Source organism: Convolutriloba macropyga, chromosome 11 (assembly GCF_964194025.1).
Source record: "Convolutriloba macropyga chromosome 11, txConMacr16.3, whole genome shotgun sequence".
Lineage (NCBI taxonomy): Eukaryota > Metazoa > Xenacoelomorpha > Acoela > Convolutidae > Convolutriloba > Convolutriloba macropyga.
In genome coordinates this window covers 3,127,781-3,148,191 of record NC_134478.1, presented here as the reverse complement: position 1 = coordinate 3,148,191, position 20,411 = coordinate 3,127,781, and the positions used below count along the sequence as shown (strand labels likewise).

The following is a 20,411-nucleotide window of genomic DNA, read 5'->3' as shown; positions in this document are numbered from 1 at the left end:
TGAAAACCAATCCAATTTCCGCACGTGAACAAAACTATCTCAAACATAGCTGCTAGATTGTCAGAAAATATCCGCAATATCTTCGTAGATCTGCAGTCTAAAAAACAGCAAAAAAGACAGACCAAAAAATTACTCTTTTCATTAAAGTATTATATGTAAAATTTTGATTAAGAATCTGCTGCCTTAAGTTATTGCTACCTCTATTACCTGCTCTCAAATAACCTTCATTTAGAGTGACACAAATTCACTTGAACTCATCTCTTTGAATTAAAGTAAATAAAAGTCAATTTCAAAGTGAGAAAGTCATTTTTGAGAGTGAGGTAAGTCACGTGCGACTAAAAACCTAACCACGCGAATGAATGAAGGAAAAACTCGCTCCACTAACAATGAGAAATGACGTCATGCACGCAATTCAGTTGAAATTGCATGAACGGATGAACAAAAAGCAAATTTGAAGTGGTTGTGACATCATTTGGTCTTAACAAAAACCTTGACGACGAAATAAAAAAACCAAGAGAAGGCCAATAATAGCCACCGCTATTGCTGTGCGGCTATTAAAAACAGAAAATTTGTTCAAACACCAATTTCTCACTCCTTTTTAGAAATTATTTGAGAAGATTGCTTTTCAAGCCTACTCACCTCTGCGCTCTAATTACTACTCCTGCGTGACCAAAATCACCACTCTAATTAGTTGACTTCTCATTGACATCAAAAATTCGGACAAAGTGTTAACAAGTCTTAAAAAATACGCAAACAAACCAAATCTTTTGAATTGAAAAAGCCTACATGAGACAAATGAAGGCCTCACTATCGCTTAGCAACTATTAATAATTTTTCAGAAAATTAAACTCAGAAACTGTTACTGGTCATCATTGAAATAAAGTTGCAGGCCACGCTCGAATTAGCTAATAGTTTGTGTTTGTTTTCGTGACAAAAATTTTGTTCCATAATCAGTCCTGTTGAAATTATGCTTCACACTCGTCTATTTAGCCTACATTTTATTTTGGCAATCCTAACAAACCTGCATAGCTCCCAAGTGGACCGGAATATGGGGAGCATTGGCCACCAGCCCCCCATCTGGACCAAACATGGCACAGGAGAAGTCAAGTCTCTCTTTAATGTTAGTAGAAATGGCAGTCTTCTGCAACACTCGACCCATCTGCTCAGCTATACTCATAAACCGGTGTGAAAAAATGGAAAGTTCCACAAAATCCACCTGATCCGAATCCACTTCAAGCTTCTTCACGTCTTGTTTCGTGACAGAAATAACGACATTGCCAGCACCATCGATAACTGCAGAGCAATTAGGCTCTATTAAAATTGTGTTCAACTTATCTATTATAATGGTGGGTCCCTTTATTTTCAGATTTGGCGGAATTTCTTTGATGAAAACAACATTAGTTTTAAATCCCCCATCGTAAAAATGACAATCGACAACTTTCTGAAGTTTAAGATCAACTGCTTTCTCATTGTTGCAATCTGATTGGCTGGTTGAAATCTTCGTTTTTCCGACTGCGCGAATCCGCACGTCGTCCACTACTATCACCCTATTGGGTAACGAAAATCCAAAATCAGATTTATACTTGTGGGAAAACTTGTCCTTAAATGATTGCAGAATTGTTTTATCGATCTTTAATTTATCAACTGGAAGCGGTACATCGTAGGCGGGAACCATCAAGCTACAATCAGTTTTGTCATATCGTAAATTGAGGTAAAGCTCAACTTCTATCGAATCTTTGTCGAAACTCTGCGATTGTAATTTTGGAAGAGCAACTTCTGAAATCTGACTCTCAAAGCTTGCTTTTAATTGATCGAAATTGTGTTCATTATAAGCTACGTTCATTGGTTGTTGTGACTCGACTACAACATCCGCCATGGCCATCCCGAATGCAGACAAGATTCCCGCGTATTTATGGATGATGATTGTGTCCATTCCGAGAGACTGGGCAATCGCACATGCATGTTGTCCCCCTGCCCCTCCGAAACAGGCCAGGATGTGTTTGGAGGTATCGTAGCCTTTTCCTATGAGAAACATAATAAGCATAACCAAGTAACGTCGTGTGAATTGCTCTCAAACGACTGGCGAGCGGCTGGCTTCGCCAGTAGCCAGCAGGGGCTTAGGGAGGCTAGCTTTAGCTTAACAGAGGGGAGGGTAGGTGCCTAGCGAGTATGTGGGAATAGGGGGGGGGGGTTAAAGGGGAGAGGTTAAACTCTAAGAACCGCCCTTCCACATCACGAATTTATGTCTCCTAAACTGCTTCTGTTAACCCAATACTTATATACTTACAGATGAGCGCATGCCTTGCAGATTAGTGAGAAGTAAGGCTCTAATAGAAATTAATGACCTCGGTGCTTTATCTGTGTATACCTTTTTAGAGGTTGAAAAGTCAAAAGGGTCCGACAAAAAATTGGTCACGCGAAAAATCGCACCAAAATTTTGTTGCAACAAACTTCGTTTGAGAGCAATTAAACATATGAGAATAAATTAATCTTCAAGAAAGGTTAAAGTATGAAAATCAAAGAGTATAGAATCAAGTTGAATGTTGTATCTCAACACGAGCGCATGCATTTAAATAGCAAGCTAAGTGCATTCAAAAGTTGTTATTATTATTAGGAACAGAAAAATTTATAAATTTAATTAAATTGTTTATTCGATTTCATACAGAAAATGATTTTAATGAATGCTTGGATGATTAGTAGAATATTTTTGTGGGTTCAAGTATCTTGAACCTTTTGGTTAAAATCTAATTTACCTGTTCCGACAAAAAACACCAGCTGTTTGATTTGTAGACATACAGGGCGTCCAATATCAATGAATCATTTCAATAACAACATGGCATCATTATGCATATATTTATCGTAAATATATTACTCAAACTCTTGCGCTAATGTAGACTTTGCAGATTGCTCTACTCATTTACAACTCTAACCAACTTCGTTCTCCCGGTAGTATCGACCAATCAAAAATAAAACTGGCCATTGTCGGAAAAAAGTGCTCTTAAAAGATTGGCTCCCATTAATTAGCTCCGAACTACTGATTGCTCGATTCAATTGTAGCCTGCTCACTCCCTACTTCACTAAGGTGCTTCATATATTGTTACTAGAGCGCAATATAGGCTGTCATGTGGTTACTTCGCTCCCCTCAATCACACGCGATATATCCTTTATAACACTTGATACTTCCTGACAATTAAATTCATTTAGTTGTCAACTAATTAGTTTAAGGTCATATTTGGTTCTTCTTTCCATCTAGGACCATACTCTATTTTCTTTATGTTTATCCAAAAAACCGGATGACAGGATAATTATTGTACACGTAGGATCTTGTAGTACGTACCTAAATTGTTTGAAGATTTAACTTTTTAAGTTTCTCCAAGAAAAATTTGTATAATTGGTAAATACTGTAGAAAAAGTACTTGGTGGAGTAATTATACTGTAAAAGCAAAGTAGATATTCTTTGTAAATGTACTTCAAGAACACCAGGAAACTTAAAAATCAGATACGGACCTGCTTGAAAGATCAGTAGTTATTTACAGAAGACCAAAACATGCCGAGCTACAGATCAACAGCAGAGCAGAATAGCTCAGTACCGTCCAAAAATCACTTGAGTAAAACTCTTTTTTTCAAACTTGACACTTTCTTTCCTATTGAAATACTTCACGCGATTAATACCCTCAGTCAGACTCAATTGACAAATTTATACAAATCTAGTTTCCTCCTCAGTTCCGATTGAACAAATATTACCCAAGTTAAAACACATAGTAAAATAGTAGCTATGAAATGGATAGCGCGCATCAGAAACCACTCTAAATAAGCCAAATTAATTGCAATACTATCTGCTCAAAACTGCAGCTACAAGTTCATTCTCAATTATGTATTAACATAGCTGACAGATTGTCAGAAAATAGCCTCCATATCTTCGCAGATCTGCAGTCTCAAAAAGGTTGTAAAAGAAACAGACCAAAACAAAAACTTTTTCAAATTAAATGCTGATATGTTTTATTTTGATAAAGAATCTGCATAACTTAATGCTGCTTCTATTAGCTGCTCTCAAATAACCGTCAATTAGAGTGACACAGTCACTTGACTTTATCTCTTTGAATTAAAGCTAAAGCAAAAAAACTCAATTTCAGAGAGAGGAAGTCACTTTTGCGAGAGAGGTAGAGTCACGTGTGGCCAAAAACAATCACGAGAATGAAAAAATCACTTCAATAAGATTGAAAAATGAAATCACGCACGCAATTCTGTTGCATGAAATTGTATGAAAACATGGGCAAAAAGAAGATTTGAAGTGATTGACGTCATTTGGTCGTAACAAAAATCTTGACGACGAAAAAAAACCAGGACAGGGCCAATAATAGCCCCAGCTATTGCTTTGCTGCTATTAAAAACAACTCAATTCTCATTTAAATAAACCTTCTCATCCTATCATTTAAATTGAAACAACTAGAGATCAAATTAGTTCAGAAAGTGAAGAACCTACTAATCACTCGAGAAGTCAAAAGAGTTCATCAAAAATTTTGCACTAAAAAGACCAACCACTTCAATAATTGAGTCGAAATTGGTTCAAGAACAATTAAACATGAACCGACTAACGATGGATGAATTGATCTTGAAAGACAGGCGGGCAATTTACTTTATAGATGGCATAGTTTGAAAAGTACATGAGTGCATAAAAACAACCCCATAGAGGTTCGCAGACTGGGGCTACCAGTATACCAGTCTGACATCGTACCCTCTAAGCTACAATTGCTTTCATTCTCTTTCGCTGACAATCGCATTATATTAATAGCAAACTTCATTTCAGAATGAGAGCAACTTCAAAAATGAAGAGCTCAAGCGTTAAAAGGTGACACAAGAAGTCAAAGAATGTTCGAGAACAAAAGCGCAAACATAACCGACTAATGTCGGGTGAATTACTCTCAAACGACCGGCGAGCGGTTGGCTTTGTCAGTAGCTAGGCACGGTTTAGTGAGGCTAATTTTAGTATAATTGAAGGGGCGTAGGTGAGCGCAGCGGGGGGGGGGGGAATGGAGGTGGGGCGCACCGGGGGGCTGATGGGGTGGCAATAGTGGGGGGGGGGGGGAACCGTGGGGGGTGGGGGGAGCAAATCTCTATAAGAACCGCCCTTTGCGCCATAAGTATAAGTCTCCAAAACAGATTCTATGAATCGCATACATGAACAACAGTGAGCTGAAAGGCTCTAAGAGCACGTAATGCCCGCTGGGCGCTACCTGTTTATCCCCTTTTTGAGGACGAAAAGTCAAATGCGTCAGACGAAAAATTGGCCAAACGAAAAATCGCATAAAAAAGACCGGCAGGACTAATATAATTGCTACAATCTTTGGTTGAGAGCAATTAAAAACTGTCAATTTTGCATGAGAAAGACACAAGTTTACAATGATTGCTTCATAAAACTTCCTCCAAGAGCAATTAAACGAAATATAATATTGAACAATACCCTGTGTTAGAGCTCTGATTGGTCGACACATAGCTTCATTTGCCACCTTGATGAATCCCAGCGCAACCTGTTCCAAAGTCAACAACTGGGGTGCTATTTGCTTGTTAATCTCATCCGTCAACTTCTCAAATGCTGTAAGACTGGCTTGTCGGTTCAGTGGCTCGTTACAATTGGGTCCAAATATTTTGGGGAAGTAGTCTGGGTCCAATCGGTTCAGAACAAGGTTGGCATCTGTTATTGTCAGAGGACCACCCTGCAAACGTAGACTTCAGTTAGAATACTGTAGAAAAAGTACTTGGTGGAGTAATTATACTGTAAAAGCAAAGTAGATATTCTTTGTAAATGTACTTCAAGAACACCAGGAAACTTAAAAATCAGATACGGACCTGCTTGAAAGATCAGTAGTTATTTACAGAAGACCAAAACATGCCGAGCTACAGATCAACAGCAGAGCAGAATAGCTCAGTACCGTCCAAAAATCACTTGAGTAAAACTCTTTTTTTCAAACTTGACACTTTCTTTCCTATTGAAATACTTCACGCGATTAATACCCTCAGTCAGACTCAATTGACAAATTTATACAAATCTAGTTTCCTCCTCAGTTCCGATTGAACAAATATTACCCAAGTTAAAACACATAGTAAAATAGTAGCTATGAAATGGATAGCGCGCATCAGAAACCACTCTAAATTAGCCAAATTAATTGCAATACTATCTGCTCAAAACTGCAGCTACAAGTTCATTCTCAGTTATGTATTAACATAGCTGACAGATTGTCAGAAAATAGCCTCCATATCTTCGCAGATCTGCAGTCTCAAAAAGGTTGTAAAAGAAACAGACCAAAACAAAAACTTTTTCAAATTAAATGCTGATATGTTTTATTTTGATAAAGAATCTGCATAACTTAATGCTGCTTCTATTAGCTGCTCTCAAATAACCGTCAATTAGAGTGACACAGTCACTTGACTTTATCTCTTTGAATTAAAGCTAAAGCAAAAAAACTCAATTTCAGAGAGAGGAAGTCACTTTTGCGAGAGAGGTAGAGTCACGTGTGGCCAAAAACAATCACGAGAATGAAAAAATCACTTCAATAAGATTGAAAAATGACATCACGCACGCAATTCTGTTGCATGAAATTGTATGAAAACATGGGCAAAAAGAAGATTTGAAGTGATTGACGTCATTTGGTCGTAACAAAAATCTTGACGACGAAAAAAAACCAGGACAGGGCCAATAATAGCCCCAGCTATTGCTTTGCTGCTATTAAAAACAACTCAATTCTCATTTAAATAAACCTTCTCATCCTATCATTTAAATTGAAACAACTAGAGATCAAATTAGTTCAGAAAGTGAAGAACCTACTAATCACTCGAGAAGTCAAAAGAGTTCATCAAAAATTTTGCACTAAAAAGACCAACCACTTCAATAATTGAGTCGAAATTGGTTCAAGAACAATTAAACATGAACCGACTAACGATGGATGAATTGATCTTGAAAGACAGGCGGGCAATTTACTTTATAGATGGCATAGTTTGAAAAGTACATGAGTGCATAAAAACAACCCCATAGAGGTTCGCAGACTGGGGCTACCAGTATACCAGTCTGACATCGTACCCTCTAAGCTACAATTGCTTTCATTCTCTTTCGCTGACAATCGCATTATATTAATAGCAAACTTCATTTCAGAATGAGAGCAACTTCAAAAATGAAGAGCTCAAGCGTTAAAAGGTGACACAAGAAGTCAAAGAATGTTCGAGAACAAAAGCGCAAACATAACCGACTAATGTCGGGTGAATTACTCTCAAACGACCGGCGAGCGGTTGGCTTTGTCAGTAGCTAGGCACGGTTTAGTGAGGCTAATTTTAGTATAATTGAAGGGGCGTAGGTGAGCGCAGCGGGGGGGGGGGAATGGAGGTGGGGCGCACCGGGGGGCTGATGGGGTGGCAATAGTGGGGGGGGGGGGGAACCGTGGGGGGTGGGGGGAGCAAATCTCTATAAGAACCGCCCTTTGCGCCATAAGTATAAGTCTCCAAAACAGATTCTATGAATCGCATACATGAACAACAGTGAGCTGAAAGGCTCTAAGAGCACGTAATGCCCGCTGGGCGCTACCTGTTTATCCCCTTTTTGAGGACGAAAAGTCAAATGCGTCAGACGAAAAATTGGCCAAACGAAAAATCGCATAAAAAAGACCGGCAGGACTAATATAATTGCTACAATCTTTGGTTGAGAGCAATTAAAAACTGTCAATTTTGCATGAGAAAGACACAAGTTTACAATGATTGCTTCATAAAACTTCCTCCAAGAGCAATTAAACGAAATATAATATTGAACAATACCCTGTGTTAGAGCTCTGATTGGTCGACACATAGCTTCATTTGCCACCTTGATGAATCCCAGCGCAACCTGTTCCAAAGTCAACAACTGGGGTGCTATTTGCTTGTTAATCTCATCCGTCAACTTCTCAAATGCTGTAAGACTGGCTTGTCGGTTCAGTGGCTCGTTACAATTGGGTCCAAATATTTTGGGGAAGTAGTCTGGGTCCAATCGGTTCAGAACAAGGTTGGCATCTGTTATTGTCAGAGGACCACCCTGCAAACGTAGACTTCAGTTGCATTAAAAGAGTTAAATATCTCAATAACATTTTTGAAGACTTTTTCCAATTACTACAATTAAAGCCTAATTACTACAATTAAAGGCTTAAATGTTTAGATTCATGCCGCAGTTATTGTTCCAACATTTTTTTTTCAAAAATGAGAAAATAAACATGCAAGTCACGCTTTTTCTTCTCCAGTAAAGTTTTCCCTTTTTGTTTACGTATCACAGAGAAAAAGAGACGCCATTTTGTAGCTCTTGTTGTCAATTTTTTTTCGTTTCAAAATTCCAATTTTTCGAAGATTTGAAACAGGGCGAACACTTTAAAAATTCAATTCAAAATTTTAAAAAAATCGATCGGAAACGGTTAAATTCCAGAAATTAAATAACTCGTACACCCAACTCGTATATCTACTGCAACAGCAATTTCGCTAGTTGCACGCCTAGAAAAAACTTTGAGACAAAATTTCAGACATAACCGGCAAATAGCCAGAAAATAGCCACCTTTGACGCGCTTGACGCAAATCGGGATTGAAACAAGGAGAAAAAAGAAGCGATAGAAATTGACAAAAAATTCCTAAGTTTCAAAAAGTGTTCTAATTCCGTGCGCAGAAAAAAATATACATAATTCAACTTCTTAACTGAAAACTATTAAGATTAATACCATCTTAGTATCAGCTAAATCCCTCTCAAGGACTTTGATGCCCTAATAATGCACTATGACTTAATTTCCGGGCTCTAGCGGTTTATCCCGTTTCTTGATTTTGTTAGTTTGACATTCACCGTATTCACTACATTGCGTAATTCAATGCGTGAAAGATTTTAAAATCCATTCCGTTTAAACAGAGATTGAGGTAAGTCAGGGTCAAACGTAAAAATCGTGAATTATGTAAAACGAAAAACGTGATCAAAAAGTAAATTTTTCGTTGACTAAACAAAAAAAGAACTCGAATGGATTGGGATAACAATTTGGAAAAAAATAAGATAGAAAATTTAAAAAACGGTGAACATAAATCTCGAAATGACATGTGTGAACAAAAACCACTAGCGAGAAAGCGAATTTTTGTTCAAACACCATCTTCTATTTCTATTTTAAAATTAGAGCAAAAAATTTTCACGAAGCAAAATCACTTGCTTTTGCGCTCCACTTCCCGTTTCAGCATGCGCAATATCAACAGTTCACTTGAATTCAAAAATCATAAATGCGTGTGAACAGATCTTAAAAAACAGACAAGGCCCCAATACAGTTCAAATTATTTGAACTGTAAAAAAGAGAGCGCCAAAATAATAGCAGTTGAGAAGCTGACGGTGGCTAAAAAAATACAATTTTTTGTTTCTGAAAAACGGTAGGAAATTGAAATCACCTGTTTCTCCTCTTATTTTATCTTGCATCGAATTGCATCCATAAACTGAGATGCATAGATATTTTGCAAAACTCAAAAACTTCATCTGAACTTCCTGGTTTCTGAATTTTTTCTGTTACAGTGTAACTAACCACCTTCTCCAGATTCATAACATTTGGTTAGACCTGAGAAGACAATGATTTGAATGGGGTAATTTCCGAAAACAAAACAAAAACATCAAAAATTTCATGAAACCGAGAATTATGGCAAACTTTTTCAGCAAGAACTTCTTTTTGTATCTCTAGAATTTCAAATTCGAATTGAAAATTGTGTCGTTTTGTGTCGTACTTAAGTTTTAGTTTTGTTTCCTATCAGAAATTTTAAAATGTTACGGAAAACCATATCGCTTGAATCTTTTTCATAAAATAACAATACCGATTAACATCGGAAAGAATTGCTTTCGAACAAGCAGTGGGAGCCGTAATCAGCTGGGGCTTAGGGCTGCCAGCATTAGGGGGGTGATTAGGGAGGGGGCAAGTGTTTCGGTGAATCGCATACTTAGAGACTAGCAAGTCCTCAGGCTCCAAGAGAACTGCGCAGCCACTTAATGCCCTCCGGCTTTACCTGTTCATCACGTTTTTGAGGACGAAAGGTTAAAAGTGTCAGAGAAAAAATCAGCCAAGCAAAAAATCGCATAAAAAGATCACAGGACACATAATGGCTACTTCGTATGAGAGCAATTTAAAATAGGGATCTATTCTGTTTCGCCCCCCCCCCCTCCCAGCTTAGTAAGCATGACCCCCACGCGCACGTGCTATTTTCTTACATTGTAACGTGCCATATAATAACATGTAATTTGTAACTGGGGGTCATAAAGAACACTGGGGGCCGAAACAGAATAGATCCAAAAATAGTATGGCCTATTCTTACTTTGCGATAGCACGCTGGTCCGGGATGTGCCCCGGCGGATTCTGGCCCAACTGCGAAGAGACCTGACCTGAAGAAGAGTCTAGATCCACCTCCTGCAGCCACTGTGTTCACATCCAGCTGAGGTGCCTAAAATGATAAATTCTTAACGGCACAATTGATTTGAAAGGATACAAGGAGATCGTTAGTTGTCAAGTCAGCTTATAATAATTTTTATACAACCATTAATATCGAGCGGTGAAGTTGATGAGTAATATAGTTCTCAATACACTTGTCAGGGGCTTTAGCTAAAGGATTCCCATAACAGCGGAAGTCTTCGAAACCGAATAGCTTTGACACCTCAGTTTTATGAATTCTCTTTTTGGGCTGTATTTATGCTGGCAAAATTGGTTCTGATTAAAAATGGTTCATGCCACCCGGAGCAGCAAGGCAGCTGATCTGCGAACCATTACAACGGATGTCTGGGACAAAACAACGGGTGACAAAGATTTTTTAACTAAGATTACAGACGAACATCTAAGTCCTTAGTACAACTAAATGGACTCAACCCAACAGTTGTTCTATTTAACACGCAACAAACAAAATATCATTATACGAAGCCTTTCTAAAAAGACTGCAACCCGTTGATAAAATTAAACTAACGTTTGAGACCATTCTATTCAAAATCTTAAGAAAAAATGAATTCAGTAGTGAAATAAATATTCACTTACGTGAAAAATAGAGATTAAAAACTTGAAAAACTTTAGAGAGAGAGAGAGAGAGAGAGAGAGAGAGAGTTAATTTATCCTCGCTTGTAAATTATAAATACAGAACAGCATAGATTTAGTAGAAAAAAAAACGAAAAACAACGAAGTTTACAATAGAATGGCAAAGTACAGCAGAACGATCAGCATAGTATTATTTATCTTCAAGCAAGGAAAGGACACGCAACGAGGTCGTTTGACCTACTTCACAGCGTGCCCAGATGTATACAACATAGATGATAAACTTATTAACATTTTTCAAAAATTTTTTCTTTCTTTTTCATTTCTTAGCAATGATTCAAAAACATAACACAGAACTTAAATGGTAACTTTGAACAATTCACTACTAGATGCCCTCTTCTATGGCATATTTTTGCATGCTCAAGCGAACGTCCAGACTTCGCCAACTTTGAAAAAAGAAGAGAAAAATAAGTTCTTTATATAAAAAAACTCGAATTGAAGAAACATTGTTAAAAACTATCTTTAGAATTTAGAAAAATCAGATTTTGACAGCAAAAAATGAATCACGGTGCCTTCTACGAAGGCACCGCCACAATTTTTGCATAGATTTTCGTTATTTTGTAAAGAAAGCATCTAGAATTACAGGGTTCTGTAAATTTAGCAGAAAAACACTTTTCGAATTAGTTCCTCATTTCCAAGAATATAAGATTCTTTTAAATTATGATAGGTCATTGATATTTGGCTATAGGTTGAGCTCCCGATAGAGTCAGGCAAGAGTCCTTGAATTTTCAAAACATTGAATAATGTTGAAGCCCGACGACTTATCGAATTTTGCTCCAATTTAAATCTGCATAACGGCACTTTGAGTAACATGTGTTTTATATTTTATATGAAAAAGAACTTTAATGTTATCTCTTAATTCCCAATATTTCGTTTGTTGCTGTGTAGTATTTTGCAGTTTTTTCCATACTTACAGCAGAAATAATTTAAAATTTAAAATTCAACAATTTTTTCCAAGATTCAGTTGATTCAATCTTGTAGCCTAATTTCTCGCCAAATTTAATAACCCAATTTGATTTCAGCGAAAAAAATAGCCAGAGCCAATCAATTGTTTAAAGCTGATAGCTAAGGTAAGATGCCAATTAATATGACTCAAGGCCAAAAACAAACAAACACTGTGCAAGGAAGGCACCTTTCTTAGCTACTCTGGGCCCCAGGCGAAGATCATATGGTGTTAAAACAGGCAGCCAGTACATCAGATGTACACAAAAAGATACACAACCATTCAATCACAATCGTAAACCACATTTTTCATTAACATTTTGTTAACATTTTCATTAACACTTTTATTCTAGTTTGGCCAAAACAGAACACTAAGTACAAAATTGCCTCCTTGTAGTGCTGAATAAAATGAGCCCCCAAAAGATCAAAGTGTTCCAATACCTCCCACTCTTTTTTGGAAGAGATCGCCGGCAATCTGTGATTTAAGCACCGGAACATTATCTCGTTAAAAAATAAGTTTGGGATCATGCATTTTTCCTCGTAGATTCTCAAAATTTACAAAACATACCCAGCAGATTGCCGGAAAATAGCCGCCGTTGATTCCAATAAGCATGATTGGGATTGAACGAATAGAATATATTGAAAAAGATTTTTGTATAAAAATATTTTTTAAGTCCGATTTATTTTGATGGCATTTCGTAGTTGAACATACTTCTGTTTCTTAGAGAGAGGCTACAGGGGCTACTATCAACACCAATAAGCATTAGAGAGAGGTAACTAATACTTATAGGAACGACGTTCAAATAGCGGGCATCTAAAATTGGGCTTTATGGGTTTATCCCGTTTCTATTTCTGACTTCAATTTTTTATACCGACTCTGTTCATTTTGAATTGCTTTGCTTAGCAACTGATGTTCAAATTCACTTTTAGGAGAATGAGAGAAGAGAGAAACTAGCCTAGAGAATTCAAAAAGATTTCACGCAAAATGTCGAAAAAGCGGCAAAATGGTAAAGCGAAAAAAGTTTGACGAAGTAAAAAAAAAATACGAGCGCAATAATAGCCGGCTGAGAAGATGAGGGCGGCTATTAATAACCCAAAGAGTTTAGCTTGTTTGGACAACAGACAACAAATTTCCGTTCATCTTATGGCGTTGCATCCCCAAAACATAAGTGGCGGTCTGTTTGACCTCATATTTTAAATTTCATTTATACTGCTGAAACTAGAGTATTCGACCAGGAAAAGAAAGGTTTCTTGAGAATATTGATACATTAATCTGATCGAAAATCATGTCCATGGAAATCTGATATTGTGTAGCTTGACAACTTTGCAATCAGTGAAAGAACGAAGCTGTTTAACCATCTTAGATCCTCTGGTCGAAATTCGAAATTTCACGCCTTTTTCAAGCCTTAGAGCACTTAGGACACATTCTGCTTAAATAGCAGAAATAATGATAAACATAGCTTCTTGGTACTAGAGTGTTCCTTTAATAGTGACCTTATGGAACTGACCTGAATAGTGACTCCTGCAGTTGTACACTCGAAGACATGTTCGAGGGATCCAGCGTATCTGCTGACGTCAGTCGAAGTGCCTCCCATGTCAAACCCTATCAGAGGCCGACTAGAACTTACACCTTCACTCTCTAAAGACAAGAACTCACTCAGTTACAACTTAAAATCAACATCGTCTATTACTCTTAGTTTTTACACGTAATTACGAACTCAATTCAAAATCAGATTAATTTAGCTTCCTTGATTTTGATATAAGAAACAACTCAAGCTCATACTCTTAATTAAATTCCATGAATAATAAAACAGCTAATAAACATCTATTTGAGGATAACTATATCATATGCCATTATCCATTACGTTTAGGGCTAATTTGCAAATCTGTAAACAATCTGTAAAAAGCTGCGCACCGACATACCGCTAATCAAATACGGACCCTTTTCCGTTTTTCCACATTCTCCGACATGTCCATATAGTGAGAACGCATACCCCACAACTCCCCCCGCTGGTCCAGACAGAATAGCCCTGCTTCCACTAAACTGTTCAACTGGCGACAAACCACCATCCGATTGCATAAAAAGCACTCGTGTGTGTTTGTACAGATCGGCGAAACCACTCTCGAAATTATCCAGATATCGTTTGATGGCTGAAAATATGATGATAAATGACACACTTCAAAGGGATCATTAAAATTAAAAGCGATCTTTTCTGTGATCTAATTTGCATAAGTGACGAATCTTTTCACAATAGTAGAAAAGTATCGACACCATAAAAAAATTTATCACTAAAATTTAAAAAGGGCAGAAAGTTTAAAAGCAAAGAGATACAAGTTTTCAACTTCAGCATTCGTTTCATCAAGAAGCACCCCTCCATGGAAAAAACTTTAACCAACGAAAATGGCGGAAAAATAGTTTCTAAACTTAATTTTCAAACCTCACTGCCTGAATTATTTTTTAAAAAAAGTCTGAATACTTTTTCTGATGACGCTGAAGACTAAGTAATAATTACAGCAACAATTTTGCATGGCACAATTGATTATAGAACAGTTGAAACAAGCCGAACTCGAGTGAAAACGAAGCCCGGCACTAATCAACCATGATCTAACAATAGTTATCTAATTGTTTAGACCACCTATCACAATAGGCAGAACTGAGTTACTTCTCAGACTACCATTTTCTCTTTAACTTTTGCAGTAAACAACTGAACAAAACTGCTTTTCCGAATCGACACATTTTGTGAAGTTTAACAAAGCGTTCACAAGGCAGTATAGCAATCATTTCTCAATTTAAAGAGAAATTTTTTAAAAAAGAAATTTTATACTCAGTTTAAAAAACCGAAGAAAAACCACCATTTCCATACATGTATATACTCCTCATCGTCTACGTGTTCATGAATCATAAGGATTATGAACCATTGCAGATAAAATATTAGATTAGCTCAAAGACTAAAAAAAAACAAATTGGGAGCTATGAGGGCGTTGCGTAATGCTACAGTAATGTGTATATGGGTACCTCCGCAGCATAGAGCCAGCGAGACGGTACCCATATACACATTACTCTAATTCCCTTTATATATCCACTAGTCTAATGTGTATATGGGTACCGTCTCGCTGGCTCTATGCTGCGGAGGTACCCATATACACATTACTAAGCGAGCAGCTAAGCCAAGGGAGCAAAAAATAGATTCAAAATTGTGAAAACTTAATTTTCCCGAAAACGAGAGACACAGAGACACATTCAGTCGTCACAGAAACACGTCGATGAAACAGATTTTAACAGCAAAAACGCAGTCGAAAAGCTAATTTAAACGCTTTAATGAGAACTTTAATCCTAAAAATTTTTGAAGTTCACATATAACAAAAATTGCTCTCAACTAAGGTTACTATGTTCTGATACACTAATTATCTATCGTTTCTATACTCTTTTTTAGAGAACTCCTATTAGAGGACAGCCAACATATTATATTACCAATGGATCTATTTACTTTTTATATTACCCTTTTTCGAAATAGATTACATTTCTAAAGCAAAGTTTTCCATAAAAACTAAAAAAAATGGCTAAATTAGGCTTTTGTAGACGCCAGATCAACCCTTAAAAAAAAGTTCGCATCGCTAAGGCGGATGCAGTGGAAACGGAGGGATGAAAAGAAGGTGACCCAAACTTCACAGAAATAACAAACATAGCCGGCATATTGCCGGAATAGCTGCGAAATAGACTTGCGTGCCGTAAAATACAGATGGAAAAAGATACAGAAGTGAGTTGATAATAGTTATCGCCGCCGCCTATGATACTTACAAGTTTATTTCAAAGGAGGTTGTTTTTGGGTGCAAAAAAAGTTTCCCTGTCGCGTCTCGAACCGGCGATCTCCGCATTAACAGCCAGTCGCCTTAACCACTCGGCTGTCGGACCATACAATCTGTTTTCTTACAATCAAATTTGTTTTAGGAACAGATTCTGTTTCTGAATAACCGCAATTTAGGTCACGCAGAAAGCGTGAAATCAAGCGCGAAAAACCCATTTAAGCAGTGACGAGACAGAATGTTCTAGAACAAATGTAAAACGAAAATGAAGCGTCAGACGACGAAACAAAAAAAAACCAAGAGCACCGCAATATAGCTACGCTCAGCTTACAGCTTCGCAGCTATAATCAAATCATGAAATTCTACCTCCTCAGGAGTTTCTGTGAAAAGTATACTTAGAAACCAGTGGCGCGCCACAAGGGCTCAACAGACACCAATTGTCCCCATACATTACCAGTCCATCCATTTTCAAGGATGAAAAGCCAAAATCGCTAAACGAAAAAAAACCGATTAAGCAAAAAAAATCTGGAAAAAAGATGACATAGAAAAGTGCTACAAACTTTGTTTGAGAGCAATTTAAAAGCATTTAAATACAACGCTTCATTACATTTAAATCTAATCGAACTTTTAAAAAACCAGGAAAAAGCTACAGTTAGCTGTTTGTCTTTTCTATGTTTGAGCTATTTGGATTTTATCCGAATCAGCTTGATTACTGAGTAAATTATTTTAAACACTGAATTTTTGAAAAATAGTGAAAACTCTGCCCAATCTATTGACTATGACTTATTGGTTTGAACGCTTCGTCGATCTACTGACAGAAATTGTGCTGAGCACTTATTGAACTGAACAATTGCTTTGATTTTGATAACAATTCACGCATCGATGGATGTAGTGGTATGGTTTTTCTCCAGAATCGGCGAGCTGACAATCACTATAACAACTCAAGAAACTGCTACAGCAAAAACTTTGCTTCAGTAAATCAACTGTTTATTACTCAATACAATATTAACATCTGATTACTTAAATTTCTCAAAAATAGGCAAATGATAGAAGAATTTGTCCAAACTTGATTGGAATATAATATTGTAATGTTAGTGCAAATAAAAACATACCCGGCAGATTGCCGGAAAATAGCCGCCGTTGATTCCAATAAGCATGATTGGGATTGAAATAACAGAAGATATTGAAAAAAAAAGATTTTTGTACAAAAACATTTTTTTAAGTCCGATTTATTTTGAAGGCATTTCGTAGTTGAACATACTTCTGTTTCTTAGAGAGAGGCTACAGGGGCTCCTATCAATAACAATAAGCATTAGAGATGGTAAATAAGACTTATAGGAACGACGTTCAAATAGCGGGCATCTAAAATTGGGCTTTATGGGTTTATCCCGTTTCTATTTCTGACATCCATTTTTGTACTAACTCTGTTCATTTTGAATTGCTTTGCTGAGCAACTGATGTTCAAAATCACTTTTAGCAGAATGAGAGAAGAGAGAAACTAGCCTAGAGAAGTCAAAAAGATTTCACGCAAAATGTTGAAAAGGCGGCAAAATGAGGTAAAGCGAAACATTTTTTTATTCGACGAAGTAAAAAAAAAAATACGAGCGCTATAATAGCCGGCTGAATAGATGAGGGCGGCTATTAATAAGAAAGAGCATCACAAATGTGCACCTTTCTGGAGTTCAAAGGTTTAAGGTTCAATTGAACGACGCCATGCTCCCCTCAGGGAGACGTCCCGGCTCAAAATTAGGGTATCCATCTTTCAGCGGTCGAGCATAAATTCGTAGCACAGAAGACGTTTGCAAGAGTTCCACATAAGTTAGAAAGAACCCAAGCGCTTTGAAAGATAAATAAATTTACATCAATAGTAGCATATGGTGATATAAAAAAATTCTCCGCTCCAGTTTGGTCTCGAAGTAACACCTTCAAACGATTTCATGAATAATTAATATTTCGTAATATGAAGTCACGCGTTCGCTTATGTGATCCCAATCTACACCGCAGCTTTTTGGGTACGATGGAACACGTTGTTATGTACAAAGCTTCACCATTTTCAAAGGCAAGTCTCAAAGCGTTGAGAGCTAGTTTATCAGAGAAATGGGCCAGAAGTTGATTCTAGAGGTTTGTTAAGTGCACATAGGAATGTTCGTGAGCGATATTTGCTTCCCGACACTCTGGGTTCATTCATAGTAATAACAGGTTTAACACATCGTACTTTTTGACTTAGCGAACGAAAGAGGAACTCCATCACAGCTCTCAAGATCAGATCGAATTTTCAAAGCGCCTCCTAGAGTCATTTGATAGTTCCATTCAACTGTTAAGATGCGTACCTTTCATCCGGAAAATGCGATTACATGACTTATTTACAGCGTGTTAAGACTATAATTGCGCTAGTAGCCAAATGCCAAATTTGACATTGGCAGAATTCGCTTGAGTCGGAAGGTAAAATACTTATATATCGAAAGTCTCCGCTGCTTTCAGATTTGGACTAACCATTAGGGTTGCCAGGTAAAAAGGATTACTTTTTTTGACCATTTAGAGTCTCATGGATAATTCGGTGTCTAGCTGAACCTAGGCATGCCTCGAACTAATCGTTTGTAAGTGTTACCGACGATTCCATTTGATCCTCCGACATGTCAAAATAGGGGGCTTCAATGATACCCCGGATTGTTATTAAGGGTTTTGGGTGTGGCATCGGAAGTATTTGAGCCTCGGTCCAAAACATAATCCAAAAATGCTTGAGAGGCTGCATCCACCTCCGTTTTCATGAGAACAACACCACCACCAAATTACTTTTCCATCCATAGCGGCGATGGCTACTTAAGCTCACCGTTTAACACGTTTCTTCGTTCTTCAGAACTCATTGATATGTTGGACAACAGTGAATGTTTTATATCAAATGAGCTGAAAATCAATTTTTGATTTTTTGACTTATTCTCTTTTTACATGATCCAATCAACGCTAAATGATGATGCGTTTCCATTGAAACTTGATATAAAACAGAGAGGATAGGAATTAAATGGTAGTTACCATCGTTTCAGCAATTTTTCCAACTTTGATTTTATGGAAAAATGGTACGATGGGAATGGGACCGTAAACTGAACAGGAAATTTTTCAGCCAGCAAAAATTTGGTCTCTTCGTCAGAAATTTGGTCTCTTCGCTGACTTAGCTATAGCTTTTGCAGCTATCAGTAATTTTTTAAGAAATGAAAACGAAATTTACACTAGTAAATTGCAGTGATATTGTGATTTTCAGAATTTGTCAGAGTAATGAATGGTTCCTATAAGGTGCCCTCAAACAGCCTTCATTTAGAGTGAGATATCCTAAATTAACATCAATAGCTCCACAACGTCATTACACGGTCACAAAATGTGTGCAAAAGGTCACGCAAATAAGCAAACAATAGACTCAAAAATGACTCAACAATTGCATAAAAGAACGAATACTAGGCTGATTTTAAGTGATCGTGACATCACAGGTCCCCAATACAATCTAAACAAAACAAAAAAACGAACGCCAATAATATCTCTCAAAGATATCGCTTGAAACCATTTGAAAAGGTAAAAAAAATCTATTGACAGTTTAACGTGACGACCGAACCAACGGCCGATTTCTGTTTGCAGGAATAACAACGGTTCCCAAAGTTTTCCTTCGTTTCTAGAAAACAAAACTAAGAGAATTATATAACTTCAAATAGTCATTTATTCGTCCCGCAGTTCAAAACTTCAAACCGGGTTAGTCAACAAAAACAAATACCACCTTCCGTTGGGCCCGTTTTGGTTGTAGTTAGCTTTTTAGTTAAAACAGCATTTTTTGTTTCAATTTCACTCCATCCATCTAAATTCACTTCCAATTTTATGGACGACAAGATCCAATAAAAAAGACTAACATTACATTTACCTGGCGTTAGATACGCGTCCACGCAAACTGTATACCCTCTTGGCACAATCTTGACCATAGGCATCACCTGAGATGAAAGCGACACTTGTTCAAACCCAATCTCCTTCGCCAACTTCTCAATTTCTAATTCGTGGTTCGGGTAAATGTATGAGTGCATTAGGACAACAGCTATTGATTTGATGCCTCTGTTGTGAACTGCAATTAACTGTTCTCGGAGATACACAGGATTCAATTTCTGAGCAACTCTCAATGTTTGTCCGTTAGTTCCCATAACTTGAGGGAACTGTTTTGGATCTCGTTGACATTAGTGAAAACTGCGAAAAAATGCGCGACTGCTCTTTATCCAGTAAGATAGAAATCGGCTTGACAGAAATGAAACAAAAAATTGTAGCATAAAATAATGCTTTCTAAAATTGTGGGGATCTGTCGGAATAGCTGCAAAATAGACTAGAAACAGATATGCAAATGAGTTGAAAAAGTTGTCGACGCCGCTTTAAAAAAAACTCTCGCTAACTTTCAGCGATGAATTGGTAAGGCTTGTTAAAATTTAGTCCGCCGAAGTCTTTTTATTAGAGACCTTTATTACACGCATGTTTTATGACAATAAACAAAACGGCCATACCAGAAGAATAAATAAACCGATGGGTGTAATAATGCCTGAATAAAACAAACAT

At 37.2% G+C, this 20,411-nt stretch overlaps 1 protein-coding gene across 1 annotated transcript in view; it reads right to left on the bottom strand.

Moving 5' to 3' along the window:
* Positions 1–20,411, bottom strand: part of LOC142349751 (5-oxoprolinase-like) — a 60,621-nt gene that overhangs the window by 26,906 nt on the left and 13,304 nt on the right. The window contains exons 5-11 of the mRNA XM_075401498.1: positions 19,738–20,031; positions 13,956–14,183; positions 13,541–13,671; positions 10,330–10,455; positions 7,868–8,053; positions 5,462–5,546; positions 1,022–2,022 (exon numbers count right to left, since the gene is read on the bottom strand). Coding sequence (XP_075257613.1) covers positions 1,022–2,022; positions 5,462–5,546; positions 7,868–8,053; positions 10,330–10,455; positions 13,541–13,671; positions 13,956–14,183; positions 19,738–20,031 — 2,051 coding nt within the window. The remainder of the gene's footprint in view (positions 1–1,021; positions 2,023–5,461; positions 5,547–7,867; positions 8,054–10,329; positions 10,456–13,540; positions 13,672–13,955; positions 14,184–19,737; positions 20,032–20,411) is intronic.